This window comes from Acinonyx jubatus, chromosome A3 (genome assembly GCF_027475565.1).
Source record: "Acinonyx jubatus isolate Ajub_Pintada_27869175 chromosome A3, VMU_Ajub_asm_v1.0, whole genome shotgun sequence".
Taxonomy (NCBI): Eukaryota; Metazoa; Chordata; class Mammalia; order Carnivora; family Felidae; genus Acinonyx; species Acinonyx jubatus.
In genome coordinates this window covers 65,308,093-65,323,226 of record NC_069388.1, presented here as the reverse complement: position 1 = coordinate 65,323,226, position 15,134 = coordinate 65,308,093, and the positions used below count along the sequence as shown (strand labels likewise).

Genomic DNA, 15,134 nt, shown 5'->3' with positions numbered 1-15,134 from the left:
ACTTAAATAAAAATAGTGCCACTTAACGACTACTTAATTAGGACTCAGTCATTCATACGATTTGGAGCTTCCAGTAATTTGCTGAGCAGATTCTTTAAAGTTACTAATTCTCACGGTTGTATATAAAGTGAAAAATGAGATATGCACACCTTTCCTGACAGTAGGAAATAAAATCTTACAATGTCAACGAAAATGGGTTACTTTTATTTGATGTCACAAATATTTCAAGATGTTTCTGTATTTCTTAAAACCTGACAAGCCTATAAAGAATAAGGAAAGGATTAGGTAAACAGGAAAGAGTGTGTGCACATATGAATGAGTGTTATATGATTTGTCTGCTGTAGTCACATTTCAGAGCAGTTTGAAAGGGGGATAGTGGGTCTGTGGCATACTCTGTGCATTGAAACTAGGGCTATAACAGAATGCTGAATCATTCCAGCTGTTTCTGATTTACGAAATTAGTTCAATTAAAAACTAAGCTGATACTTTAAAACTCCACAAGGAACAGAAAAATAATTAGTAAACATAGTCAGATTGAATCAAGCCAAACACAAATTGATTTCTGCTTGAATGGAATCTGAAAGATGATTAAAGGCTCAATCTCCTCAAAGATGAGTTCACTTCTAGGTAACATTTTTGGAGAAATACAACCTTTGAAATATAGCTATAGATGTACAAGGATTTTTTTTTATTATTAAACAATAGCCTGGCAGTTTTTCCTTTTTAAAAAAATTATGCAGCTTTTCCAGCAGAGTCATAAATCCCTGTTTGGGATATGTCCTGCTCTTCTTTCTTATAACAATATCTTGACTGGGAACAGGAAAAAGTATATAATCAGTAGGATTTTTTTCAGTTGCAAGTAACAGAAACCCATTCTGAAAGAGCGTAAGCAGAAATTAAAACATAAAAAGAGAGATGGAATTTATTGGTGCACACAGCCTCTGGGACGTTTGCCACCGATTTACCTTTCTCTGGCTTGTGGGCATGCTGTTTACGGGCTGGGCAGGAGGGGCCAGGGGCACTTTCAGGTGCACACCTGCCTGCCTGACCACCTGAGTGTGAAAATGCAGGCTTTTTGGATTAGCTGGGTGATAGTCACATGTCTGCCCCGGACCAATCGCTGTGACCAGGAGTTGCCAGCTAGACCCGAAGTTCCTGTGCGTAAGTATGCCTTGATTTTTTCTCTTAAATTAAAAAAAAAAATTTTAATGTTTATTTTTGAGAGAGAGAGAGAAAGAAAGAGAGAGAGAGCAAGCACGAGTGGAGGAGCGGCAGAGAGAGAGAGAGGGAGACACAGAATCCGAAGCAGGCTCCAGGCTTGGATCTGTCAGCACAGAGCCTGATGCAGGGCTCGAGCTGGTGAACTGGGGGATCATGACCTGAGCCGAATTAGGGGATGCTTAACTGACTGAGCTACCCAGGCACCCCCTCCCCTCCGCCTTAGATTTCTAATGTTGGGGGGGTCCCCTCCAGGTCATCTAGAAAAGGGAGGATGGGCCAGTGAACACCTGCAGCAATGCTGAGTTGCCTGGTGGTCCCTGGAACGTGCCTTCCTGTAAAAGTTGCACTTTTGTGGTGGGCAGGTTTGTGATCACTCTGCGTTGCCTGCCCACATGGCCCCCATCAGGAAACCTAGACTGTCATGGTTCCTCTCTTTCTGCAGAAATAAGCAGTACCAAGCTACACTTCAGAGGTGCGGTCAGTTCTGAATTTCGCAAATGTGAATAACTTTTGGCCCTGATAGTTTGGCTTCTGCTGTACTCAACAGCAAACATGTCTCCCTTCTTTTCCTGTGAACTTGTAGACCAACACAGAATTCTAGGATTTCCTGAGTTGAATACACTCAGCCACATGCCTCCTCCTGAGTTCCCAGAGGGGCAACTCCAGCTTCTCTCTGTGCCTGTCTCCACACAGGATTCTACTCTCCTTGCGGGGCCACCTGTTCTTTCGTTTTCTTTCTTTTCTTTTCTTTCTTTCTTTCTTTCTTTCTTTCTTTCTTTCTTTCTTTCTTTCTTTCTTTCTTCCTTCCTTCCTTCCTTCCTTCCTTCCTTCCTTCCTTCCTTCCTTCTTTCTTTCCTTTCCTTTCCTTTCCTTTCCTTTCCTCCCTTTCCTTTTCTTCCTTTCTTCTTGAGCAGGGGTGGGGCAGAGAGAGAGGGAGAGGGAGGATCCCAAGCAGGCTCCATGTTGTCAACACAGAGCTCTGAGCTCATGACCTGAGCAGAAATCAAGAGTCAGATGCTTCACCAGCTGAGGCACCCAGGCACTCCTGTTTTCTTTTTTGAGCAATGTATTCCAGCTGTTATACCCATGTCACCAAATTTTACTACCCCATCAAATAATTTCAGTTTATGTTGCTTATTACTTGTGTTTCACATGTGTATAGATAGACATTTAGGGCCATAAATTTGATTTCTGACCTTTTCTCTCTTCAAGTATGATTCATTGAAAGTTGTGCCTAGGATCAGTGGGAATAGACTGTGTGCTCTTTCTAGGTCCCCTTTAGCTTTGTGATTTTATTTTTATTTTTTATCTTAGAGAGAGAGAATGAGCAGGGGAGAGGGACAGAGGGGGAGAAAGAGAGAGAGAGAGAGAGAGAGAGAGAGAGAGAGAGAGAGAGAGAGAGAATCTCAAGCAGGCTCCATGCTCAGCACAGAGCCTGACCTGGGGCTCAATCCCATGACCCTGGGATCATGACCTGAGCAGAAATCACAAGTCAGACGCTCAACTGACTGAGCCACCCAGGTGCCCCCTAGCTTTGTGATTTTAAAGACAAATAGTTTAGAACTAAACGCTGATACCTCCCAGCAGTGAAAACGGGCTCTGGCTCCCACATCTAAGCTGCTGAAGCATTAGTTTCTAGGCCTACCCAGCCTCACGTTCTCATCTGTTACACGGAGGGGATGGCATTTCCCCTGCAAGGCTGTTGTGAGCATTGGATGAGAGTGGGTACATGAGCTATAGATGGTGCAGGGATGAGCAGTGGTGAGGGTCTGGGGGAGCTCGCGGTGGGCAGCAGTGGAGCCTGCTGCACAGCCACCTGGAGAGGTGCCCTGGAACGTGGAAACCAGCTGCAGATGACTTGCAGAGATTGGAAATACAAGGGTGACATTTAACATCTTACATCTGCAGTTAAATTGTAAAACCATTCTTAGTGTTTGTACACGTGTGAAAAACACCAAAGTGGTAACTGTCTTGAGAAAGTTGGATTTCAGGTCCCTAACTTTGTGTGTGTGTGTGTGTGTGTGTATGATACATTATATATGATATATATTGTATTATATTATATTGTATTATATTATATTATATTATATTATATTATATTATATTATATTATATTATATATATTTTTCTTCCACAGGAGCGTATGCACATTTTATTTTATTTCTGTGATGCAGTGAATTAGAATGAATGGCATCGTCCTCACTGGATGGCTTTCCCTAACCTTTCCTATTATTGCTTCTGTGTAGATCCTTCTTCCAGCCTCTTTGCCTGCAGACTTCACCCCCTCCTTGTTCTTTAGGTCCTAGCTCCTTTGTGCTTCCTTAAGGGTTTTTCAGGCCCCTCAGGCCAGATCAGTTTACCTTCTTACATGCTCTCCCATAGCATCCTGTATGCCCCTTTGTGTCATATGCCACACACTTGTCATATTTTTTTGTACAGCATATATTCCCTGCTAGAATGTAAGCCCCATGAGAGTAGGGCACATGTCCATCTTCTTTTATTTTTAATATAATTGATTATCAAATTGGTTTCCATACAACACCCAGTGCTCATCCCTACAAGTGCCGTCCTCCGTGCTCATCACCCACTTTCCCCTCTCCCCCTGTCTCACATTCAGGTCTTTCATCCATTTTGAGTTTATTTTTGTATATGGTGTAAGAAAGTGGTCCAGTTTCATCCTAATGCATGAAAGAATGCTGTCCATTTCTCCCAGCACCATTTGTTAAAGAGACTGTCTTTTTTCCACTGGATACTCTTTCCTGCTTTGTCAAAGATTAGTTGGCCACACATTTGTGGGTCCAATTCTGGGGTCTCTATTCTATTCCATTGGTCTATGTGTTTGTTTTTGAGGGCACATGTCCATTTTGTCAATTAAGACTGAGTTCTGCTGCCAACAGAAATATTGAGACCCCCAACAGCAATATTATAAATGAGAGAAGCACCTACTTCTGACTTGTGTAAATTTCCTGCAGTGGACAGCTTAAGGCCGGGGTAGGGCAGTTCTGCAGTATCACATTTCTGCGTGCTTCTTGGCTAAGCATGGCTTTCATTTCCATGGTCCCAGAGAGCCAAGAACTCTCAGGGGGACCTGTTAGCAGGCAGGAAGGCAGAGAAGCTGGACAAGCTTCCCTCTCCATAAGGATGCTCTGGAATTTGTACATATCTCCTTACCTCTGTCCTGTTAACTAGAAATTAATGGTCACATGTAGCTTCAGGGGAAGCTGGGAAATTTAGTCTTTATTCTGGGTAGACATGTGACCAGTTAAAAATTGTTCTAATACTAAGGGTTAGAATGGATATTGGGAGATAGTCATATACCACTGTATTCCCAACTCCCAGCACACTGTGTGGTGCACTGTGAAAGAAGAAATGAGCTGAACACTTACATATTCATTTGCTAGGGTTGCCATAACAAAGTACTACAAGCTGAGTGACTTAAACAACAGAAATATATTGTCTCCCAGTCCTAGAGGAAGTCCAAGATCAAGGTGGTGGCAGTGTTGGCTCCTTCTGAGTGCTGTGAGGGAAAATCTGTTCTGTGCCTCTCTCCTAGCTTCTGGTGGTGTTCCAGCAATCTTTGGCTTCCCTTGGTTTGTAGGTCTCTACCTTAATTGTTGTATGTTTTACCGGTGTCCATGTCTCTGTGCCCAAAATTCCCCTTTTAATAAAGGATAGCATTCATATAGGTTTAGGGCCCATTCTGATGACCTCATAATTACATCTGCAAGGACCCTATTTCCATAGAGGGTCACATTCTGAGGTACTAGTGGTTCATAGTTCTATGAATTTTGAGGGGGGGATACCGTTCAACCCAGTTCAACATGGTACAAATTTATAGGGTTTGTGAATTTTGAGAGGATCACAATTCAACACATATTAATTTGGGATAATTTCATTTACCTTCACACAGTCTTTCAGAGATACCTGGAATTTTGCTGCTCTGGCATGTCCCAGAGTGATAATACCTTTTAATTCCAGAGCAGTGTGGCATAGATTAGCCAGTCTCACTCTCCCAGCCCCAGAAAAATATGTTCAGAGGAGGCATGGCAGGGCTTACCAAAAGCCTATAGTGGTACTGAGAGTTACTGCCCATTAGGAAGCTCTTCATGGTGTGACAGTCCGAGGAGCACTCCAGAAAAGTCAGTAGGGCCCATCCATTCCAAGCCCTTTACAGTAAATGGAAAGCAGCCGCCCTTGGTACCATCCCTTGGCCCACTGAGATCACACTTAGCTAGCACAGGCTGGATACAACATGGCCTGGTATAGAGTCTTGAAGCCAGGCAGTTAGCTCAGTCCTCACTCAGCACCATTTGAGCTCCTCACTACCTTTTGGGATAAAAGGAATCCCTCCCTTGATAAACTCCTTTAAGGTTGAAGATAGTATCCCTATAGCTCCCATTGGTTAAAGTTGCCCTTGAGTAGAAACTCAATTACTTTTTCAAAGGGAAGAGAAAGATATCATCTTGTCAGGAGGGTTGAAATGTAATCATGCCTCAAAGCAGGAGAATGGGTAACTATGAAAGGTTTCCTATAGTTTATTTTGGCAGCAGGTACTGGGGTTCTAGGAAGGTGACAGTTCTGTTCTCCTTTGACACCAAATGTCAGTGGTCTTTGAAAGGTGTAGCGTCAGGAAACCCAAAATTGTCAAACCCAAAATTTGTCAACTGGCAAAAACAAAGTTGAAGAGGTAGTTCATCTGATCTGTGTGAGAGTTGCTTAGTGCTGCTTCATGAACCTGGGTGCTGCCCTTCACCCATGCATCCCACATAATGTGAATTAAAGCTCTGGGTCATGCTCATCGATCTGCAGTAAATGAGGGAGCAGCATCTCTAACCTCAAGGAAGAGTAGGGCGCCATTCAAGTGTTCTTGTTTTAAATACCGTCCTGTTGAAGGGGATCCATTTTCTCAACCCACATTCTGAGCCATCCTGGACCATGTCCCCTTCCCTCCATTCCTGCTCTGCTGACTCACATTGTCCTCAGAAGTGGGGACTGTGCTGGAACTGCTCCCCACCCATTTCAGGGTCTTGGCCCAACCATTACTTTTCACTTAGAACACCATTCCTGTGGCTTCTGGAATATGAACTTGGGCCTGTATCCACTTCCCTAATGTTCCCTCTTAAAAGATTCTATTTGACATGTGGGGCAAATAGCATGCAGTCATTTCTTTCTCCCCAACTTTTAGGCCCTTTGGCTTAGATGACCATGCCCATATAGGAGGCTGCTGGATGGCACAGGCACACATCAGTGCTTTGTCAATCCTGGCACTTGGATTCCCAAAGAGCACATGATTTGGAGCTTAGAAATGGAAGCCTCATCAGGCTGGGGGGAAAGAGGGCATGTGCAGCATTTCTTAGCCATCCTGCAGATGGCTGCTGTAGGCATGGAGTCAATGGTAGCACACTTAGCATCTTTTGCCCCAGCTACCACTCTGGCTTCAAAGTACTGTATTTATTAGGGCCAAAGCAAGCGGAGGTGGCACAGACTGTTCCTGTTGGAGTCCCTGGCTTTCTATGCTCTGGTTTTTATGGCAGCTCAGATTTCTCCAGTGGCAGTGTGGAGGTCACTACACACTGAGAGCCTCACCCTGGTAGTGATCTCTGTCCCATGTAGGCACCAGTTTCAAAACATTGCTGTTCTCAGGTCTCTGCCATGAGTTGTAAAATTTTAGAGGCACATTCGTCCCTTGGTTATCAGACTTGTGCTTGACTGTTAATAACAGACTTCATTCATGGATAAAAAGAAGGGAATGGCAGCTGCCACCCATGGGAGTGAACAAGGGAAAGCCTTGCTCCTAAATCTTTGAGGGTCTGCACTTGGGCACTTGTTCTGCTGAATAGGATGGGCTAATTGGTGGCCCAGCCTTACCTACAACAAAGATCTTACAGGACACATTTCTCGGTTCTTTTTTTTTTTTTTTTAAGTTCATTTATTCATTTTGAGAGTGAGAGGGAGCACTTGCTGAAGGGGCAGAGAAAGAGGGAGAGAGAGAGAATCCCAAGCAGGCTCTGTACCATCAGTGCAGAGCCTGATGTGGGGCTCAGACTCAAAAACCATGCGATCATGACCTGAGCCAAAACCAAGAGTTGGACACCTAACCAACTGAGCCACCCAGGCACCCTACGTTTCTCTGTTCTACTCTAAGACATGAGTTATTGTTAATCTCATCTTTGTTTCCTTTGCCCATTTTTCATGTTCATTTATCTATACATTAGATATAATTTTTTTTCATACCTCAAGAGCACTCAAGTCTATTGTGGGAAAATTAGAAAATGCAGATGAGAAAAATAACATTCTTTTTACATAACACGCTGCCACCTGGAGAAAAGCAGGAAGTCCTTATTACCAGTCAGGACATTCCATTCCCTGTGTTTTTATGTACATTTTTTTTTAAGCTTGCATTTGCACTTAGCAATATTTGAGAGAAGCTTTTGTGTCCTTGACATTCATCACTAGACAGCTGGATGGAAGAATCACAACGTATTTAGCCAGGCACACATCGCTGGTCATTTAGTTTATTTCCAACTTTCCATTTTTAGAAACAACATTATAGTGAATGTCTTTGCAGCCAAATACTTGCATACGTTCTCAATTGTTTTCTTAGGATGAATCCCTCAAAGTGGAGTTGCTGGGTCTGAATTATAAATATACATTGTCTCTAACTTCATATTGTAAAAACTTTAGAAGTATATACTACATAGACACAATACTTCATCGAACCCCCAGGCACCCATATGACAATTAAGAGCTCCTGGCCAACGTATACTCACACCCACTTCTAGTCCCTGCATTATTTAGGAACAGATCCAAGACTTCATGCCAGAAAGACTCATTTCTGTAAGATAGTACAGGTATTTGAAAATGGGAGAGAAAAAAGAAAAAGTGAATTGCCAGAAAAAAAAGAAAAGAGGTTAACATCTTGTCCCCTTATCCACTGCGACGTGTGGGCTCTTTCCATTTTCCCTGCCATATCTGGGCTCAGGACTCTTCGTTTGTCTTTAGATTCCTGCAACAACATGGTAACCAGTCTCCTTTCTCTCCCTCTGGATAGGTATAAATGTTTTCAAGCCATTTTGTGTCTTGCCAAATTGCACTCCAGAAAGGCTAACCAAATTTACACTTGCACCAGAAGCATATAGGAGTGTCCATGCAAGTTTTGGGTCTTTCTTCTTTCTTTTCTTCTTCCCTGTCTCCTATCCCCCTCTGCCTTTCTTCTTTCTTAGTGAATTTTTTAGACCCCCAAACAGGAATCACATCATTGTTTTAATTAGAACTTATTTGGTTATTAATGAGATTAAAGCTCTCCCCACCCCCTGCCATTTCCTCACTTGAACAATTGTATTTCCTCTTTGTGAATTGCCTTTTCCTAATTTTTCTATTAGGATGATTGTCTTTCACAAATTGTGTTCATCTTATGTTAATGTCTATGGCATTGTACTTCTGTCAGTGAACTGCTGTGAATACTTGTTTGGACTGAGATAATACATATTATATTGGTATGAAAGAATAAGGGTGTTTTATAAACCTAGCAGCTGAAAGCAGGAAGTCCTTATTACCAGTCAGGACAGGTATGGAGGGAGGTGTGCCAGTGTGGGGAGGGGGGGCCCGGGCAGGACACATGGACACTTGAACAGGTCACTTAATTGTTAGTCTCCACAGTCATCCACAAGGCAGGTAAAGCAGGTGAAGCCGGTATCACCCACTTTTCACAATGACTTGTGCCAGGACACACCTTAATGAGATCCTCCAAGCCCCAATCTAGGGATTTTTCTACCATATCGCAGTGATTCATATGTTTATTTGTGGAAGGCAAGTAAAGCGATAAAATATAACATATTAGTAATTCTAAAACATTCTTTCTTTTTTTTCTTCTATAGCACGAAGGCCCAGGACCAGGTCATTATGACTTGAAAATACCTCAAGCAAATTCTGTGACTTCTTGTTTTCAGTCTAGAGTACCTCGATTCCTGTCCACCCGTTCTGTAAGTACTCTAAAAGATTATGGTTGTAGGTTTTGTGGCTGGGGTGGGGGGTCATTGGGGCCAGGTTATAGTTATGTACAATTCTAGTGTACATATATGTATCCAATTTCTTGATAAGGCAGAGCTCAAAAATCTGGCAAGCCCTCAGCCTGTTTCAGGCTTAGAGTGTGTCCAGATCCAAAGACTGTGGCAGAATTATGGGTCCAGTCGACAGCATCCAGCATAGTAATTAGCCATCAATGATCTGACCTGGATGCTCTGTGGGAAAACATGTTTAATGAACTGAGGCAAGCAGTAGGCAGTGGCTGGTCCCAGCCATCCAGAACTGCTGTTCTTTGTGTGTGTGGCTTCTGGGACTGTGTGTGTGGCTTCAGAGCAGAAACATTATTATTACTATTATTATATTATTATTATTATTATTATTTTAATGTTTATTTATTTTTGAGAGAGAGTGAGCAGGGGAGGGGCAGAGAAAGTGGGAGACACAGAATCCCAAGCAGGCCCCAGGCTCCGAGCTGTCAGCGCAGAGCCTGACGCAGGGCTCGAACCCACGAACTGCGAGATCATGACCTGGGCCGAAGTCGGACGCCCAACCGACTGAGCCACCCAGGCGGCCCCCAGAAACGTTATTATTGAACCAAAGGGGGCCATTAAGGCATGAGCAATCATTCTGCCCCCAAGAACTCAGGAGAGACAGGGAAGAGGCTCAAGTCCACTGACACAAAGAAAGTACATTTGGGGAGTATCCAGCCTCAGAGGCCTAGAGAAGACCAAGAAAATTGCAAAAGCATAACATGGCACTTATGAACGATAGCTATTTTTTTTTTAAAGTACTGATAATTTTAATTCCCATGGTCTTATTCCCAATCTGCATCCCAGTTTGAAAGTTCAAGAACTTCCTTGTATGTAGCCTTATTTGAGATGGTTGTGGAGACAGAAATTCAAATTCTGCTTGGGGAATCAAGGAAGGGTTGGTGTCCCAGGCCAGTGTCTTCAGGATCTTGCTCCAGAGCTACCAGTCTGGTGGGGGGTAGTGTGGTCTTTATCTGGAGGAATACTGGGGAGTCCCTGCTGGTGATATTAAAAACAGGCTAACAGCAGGAGGTGGTGGATACCTTCTGTAGATCCTCACACTCTAGTGGCATCACTGTGATCCAGACCCAGATTTTTGTCTGAGCTCGTAGGGCTGAGCATCATCAGGAAATTGGAGTTATGCTAACCATATCAGTTATCAGTTAAGCTGATAGAGAAGCCAGAAAAGGTAGTATTTTTTTAATGTTTATTTTTATTTTTGAGAGAGAGGGGAGAGGAGGGGGGGAGAGAAAGGGAGACTCAGAATCTGTAGCAGGCTCCAGGCTCTGAGCTGTCAGCACAGAGCCCAATGTGGGACTTGAACTCAAGAACTGTGAGATCATGACCTGAGGGGAAGTCAGACACTTAATCAACTGAGCCACCCAGGCATCCCTTTTTTTAATGTTTATTATTGAAAGAAAGAGAGCGCTCCCGAGAGCTGGGGAGGGGCAGAGAGGGAGGGAGACAGAGGGTCCAAAGCAGGCTCTGCACTGTCAGCACAGAGCCTGATGTGGAGCTCGAATTCACGAACCATGAGATCGTGACCTGAGCCCAAGTTGGATGCTTAACCGAATGAGCCACCCAGGTGCCCCCGGAAGATGTAGTATTAATTTACAAGTGTCCAGCAAGGGGGCTGATGTCTGGGGCCACTTGTCTATGGGGTTTCTCCCTACATAGGAAACTCTTCATAGAAGCCAAGGATAATCAGAAGTTTGCTTGGTGACAGTGAAATCAGGACTGGGGGATGGAGCCGGATGTTCTCAAGGTCTGAGAACCACAACCAGTAGCCTCCTGAGGGATGGCCTTGTGAGACCGAGGCCCACAAACCTCCTGTTCTGTGGGCTGGCTCTCCAGGACTCCACATGCATGTTATTTCCTCATTAATAGCACTAATAAAGGCTTCAGCTTCCTTTGACGTCTGGCCAGGACTTGATTAGATTTTCAGGCTGTTCCTCCGCTTTTGGCAGGGGAAACATCCTGTCATTACAGTGGCTTCTGCATGCAGCTGACTTCATCCACTCTGGGCTGACCACTCTGTCCCACTTTCAGAGTAATCCTATTTCCACCCTCCCTGTCTCCTAAAGAGATAACATACTGCAAAGAAGGATGGAAATGACAAGAACATGGTAAGAGAGAATAATAATAGTGGTGGCAGCTAATGTGTAGAGCTCTTGCTGCCTGCCTAGTGTGGTGCTGTCTTGTCCTGGGGGGCCTCCAGCAAGCCTCATTACCTCATCTGATGGGCGAGGCTCTGGAAGCACCTGGTCCAGGGTCACACCGAACCATTGGTGGTGGGACTAGGACTCGAATTCCAGCCTTTAAATCCTTCCCTTAGTCACACACAGAGACACTGGTGCTTCTCCAACAGACCCAAGATAAAATTCCTTTGGGCTCCAAGAATAGGTACATGCACCGCATGGGAAATGCTGACCTAAGAAATCGAAGTCTTTATTTTAGTCTATGAACATGACATTCGTTTGCATTTGATCACCATGGAGGAGAAGCTTCATTTAAATAATTGGCAAAACAATCTTTTCAAGAATTTTATCCAAATGAAAATATGATTTTAAAAATTAGAACTCATAGATCCCTTGACAAAACTGTGGACACTCGGGTCCACCGACCCTGGTGTCCATAGACCTTTGTACAGAAACATGAGTTTGGGCTTTTGAGGTCAATCACCCAGGTTCAGAATCCATTTTCTCCAGCCCCTTACCACTAGACTGAGGTCACTAGAGGGGAGGACAGTGGCTTTCCCAGGGACAGGAGCAGTCTGGGTGGAGTGCCCTCTGATACAAAATGTGCCTTGAGGTGCAGGTGGGATGTGAGCCCGCCGGCCCTGCAGGTCTAGGCCAGTGCTTGCTTGTCCACCCTTCTCTCTGCACCTCTGCAGCCCTAGGGGCGGCCGCTGATAGGAGCAGATGCCAAGGAGACGCTCCACTTCAAGGGTGCCCCAGGCCTGCATGCAGTCCCGTGTGGCCCTTGTTTTCCCCAGTGGGGATTTGCCAGCCACATCTGAGCTCACAGCCAGGCTCTGGTGGCTCCAGAGTTTTGGGGTCACTCTCTCATCAGCCTTGTCTTTTGTTCTGTTTCCAGAAAACCCCAGGCCCGGGAGCGTACACATCTTCAGCACAATCCCCCAAGCAGGCACCGACCATAGCCAAAATGGGTCGAGAACATAGCCTTTTCTTCAACAACACAATTGGCTTTTAAAATAAAGCCTCTGTGACCCTAAGCTACTTTGAGTTTAGCAAATTCTTATGTTCAGAAAACTCTGTTTTGTCTGTTCTTTAGGAGGGTTTGACTACAGAACATAATCGATTGCCCCGGTGACCATCCTGCCCACTTATCTGGAATAGTTCCAGCGCAGTTTCCAGTTCACTCTCGAAAGTGTCCTGGTTTGAATAACAAACTGTGTGCTCACTCTGCTTATTGTCACAGGGTATATTCCTAGAGACTGCCCCTGGGCTGCTCCTGCGGCAGCTTGGACAGGTCCTGATATGCCCAGGCTGTGCTCTGCATGGCTGTGGGCTCTCCAGCTGTGTCTGAGCTGGATTAGAGCTGTAATACTTCACAGGCTCATGGAGGCTTCCTCGAGTGTTGGCATTCAACCAAGAGCAAGCTGAGCGTGACAGGATCCCAGCAGGTGGTTCTTTCTCTCAACTCCCTGAAAAGAGCCATATTGATTCAGCCCAATGAGTATTTGTGATTTCAATCAACAAAAACATTTGAGTATCTGCTCTGCACCAGGTGTGTGCTGGGGTTGAGGAGTGGGGGCCTAGTGGAAAGACAAACAAGGCATGTATGTGACTGAGTTTGGGGAAGGTTATAGAGGAGACAAGGCCAGAAAGGGAGTTTGGGGTAGCCCCTGGCTCGAGGAAGGCTTTGCAAACTGTGCCAAGTGGCTCTTTCTGGTCGCCTTGTGTGTGAAGCTCAGGGACTGCCCTCGCACGATGGCAGTTCCTTGGGGAAAACAGGCCCTGGTCTCAGGAAGCTGTGAAGTCACTGCACCTGGTGTACAGTGAAGGCCACAAGCAGGCAGAGCAGGGATAAGGCAGCATGGCCCCAAGCGGCGAAGGGTGGCCACATGCAGTAGGACAGCTTGGCTGCCACGCAGGGGACCTGGAGGCTGAGATAGACAGAAAGGAGAGGGAAGAAGGTTGGGGGCAAAGACCTTGTTTGGATGAAAGGCAGGAATATATATTTGCTGGAGGGGAACAGCGGGAGCCTGGTCCAACTAGAGTGGAGGGTGCTGTGAGGGTGGGAGGGGGTTGGGGGAGGCTCAGTCAGAAGGCGAGGGCCACATGCAGTCACGCATGCCCAGAAGACCCGCTCAGGGAGCCCCAGCTAGACACACCCCATGCATGACAGCATGTTATCTCTCACCTCAAAGGTGGGAGAGATTCCAGAATCATTAACAAATGGAAGGGATCTCTTTTTTAATTAAAAACATGAACTTATAAAAACGAATATCAATGCTTATATTTTGTTGTATTTTAAAAGGTGAAACCTGCCCTCCCCCACCTCTCTTCTTTAGTCTTATAAGCCCTTATAAAAGGGGTGTTGGAGGCAAGAAAGGGAAGGTCATCATCTCACTGAATTTATTCAAGTTTCTCATTTGTATAAGAAACTCCCTGTGATGCGTTCTTTTAGAACAGAAAACGGCCACTTGGAAAATCAGACGTGTCTCAGGGGCAGTGGCTCCTGTCCCACTTTGATCAGAAGACGGCCTCAGGGCAGGTAGTTCCAAATTTTATTCTCCAAGTGGGTCAAAGTCCCCTGTGGGGTCAGAAAGTAACAGCTGGCAGTTATGACAGAGGGGGTTTTCTCAAGGAAGCAGTGACTCAGGTTGCCATTGGTGCTCGGGAAAGCTGTTGGTTCTAGAAAGCAAGAGAGGCAAGAGGTGGTCATATCTGTCTTAGGACTCACAGGTGGAAAGTGAAAGGAACCTCTCCTACCAGCAAGGGGAAAGGGAGATTGTAAGTACGTAGGAGTATCTCTCTGACAAGAGCATGAACCAGGGGCTGGCAGGAACTGCTTCCCTGTGTCTCCCCAGTGCTTCTCTCTCAGGCCTGCTTCTTCTCCCTCAAGAAGCCAACCTTTACTGCCTCTTCACGTGTATAGGGTCTAATGTGGCTACCTCAGGCTCTCCTCACATCATTTCCTAAGCCAACACCCTAAAAGAATGTAAGCAGCCCCTCTTGGTTCCAGCATCAGGTTCCCAGGAGAGAGACGCCAGTTGGCCAGCGTGGATCGGGGCTTTACTCCTGGGCCCTTCAGCTGTGGTCAAGAGGGCCTAGCCCCTTGGTGCAGACAGAGCTGAGGGTCCCATTTGTGTGGTATGTGCATATAATTGGAATGGAGGACAGCTCCTTGGATTCTAGAAGAGATTGAAGACCCTTTCAGAATAAGAAGGGGAGGATGTCTTCACCAGCCTGCAGGAAGGGGATTGGAGAGGCTTACGGAGACTTCACCTGGAGATAGAACCACTGGAGAACTTTCTGCAGGGCCATCTGGACACCCTTGTGTTTCATTTCCATTCACTTAGCTTTGCCTTTGGCTCCTATGACTGTCTGTCTGTCTTTCTGGAGCTGGGACCACCTCAGCCCCTGCCTTCCTTACCAGTCTTGCCATCTGCCTGTAAAGCAGCCCTCATCCTCCTTTGTGGTTTTGGACGATGTGACAGTGACTCTGCCCTAGATATTAGCAGAGGGGCTGGTGGGAATGAGGTGGTGAGAAGAGCAATGTTTTACCGCTTCTCTTTGGCACATTCCAGTATTTTGTATAGTATTTCATACCAGTAGGGAGAAGCTTTCCCAAAGAGACCAGAGGAATTCTGGGTGGCTTTTTCCTGCCACA

General features: G+C 45.4%; 1 protein-coding gene across 1 annotated transcript in view; it reads left to right on the top strand.

Moving 5' to 3' along the window:
• Positions 1–12,493, top strand: part of STPG4 (sperm-tail PG-rich repeat containing 4) — a 46,289-nt gene extending 33,796 nt beyond the window's left edge. The window contains 3 exon segments of the mRNA XM_053200561.1: positions 9,099–9,203; positions 12,372–12,471; positions 12,474–12,493. Of these exon segments, the coding sequence (XP_053056536.1) occupies positions 9,099–9,203; positions 12,372–12,471; positions 12,474–12,493 (225 nt within the window).
• The last annotated feature ends 2,641 nt before the right edge of the window (positions 12,494–15,134 follow it).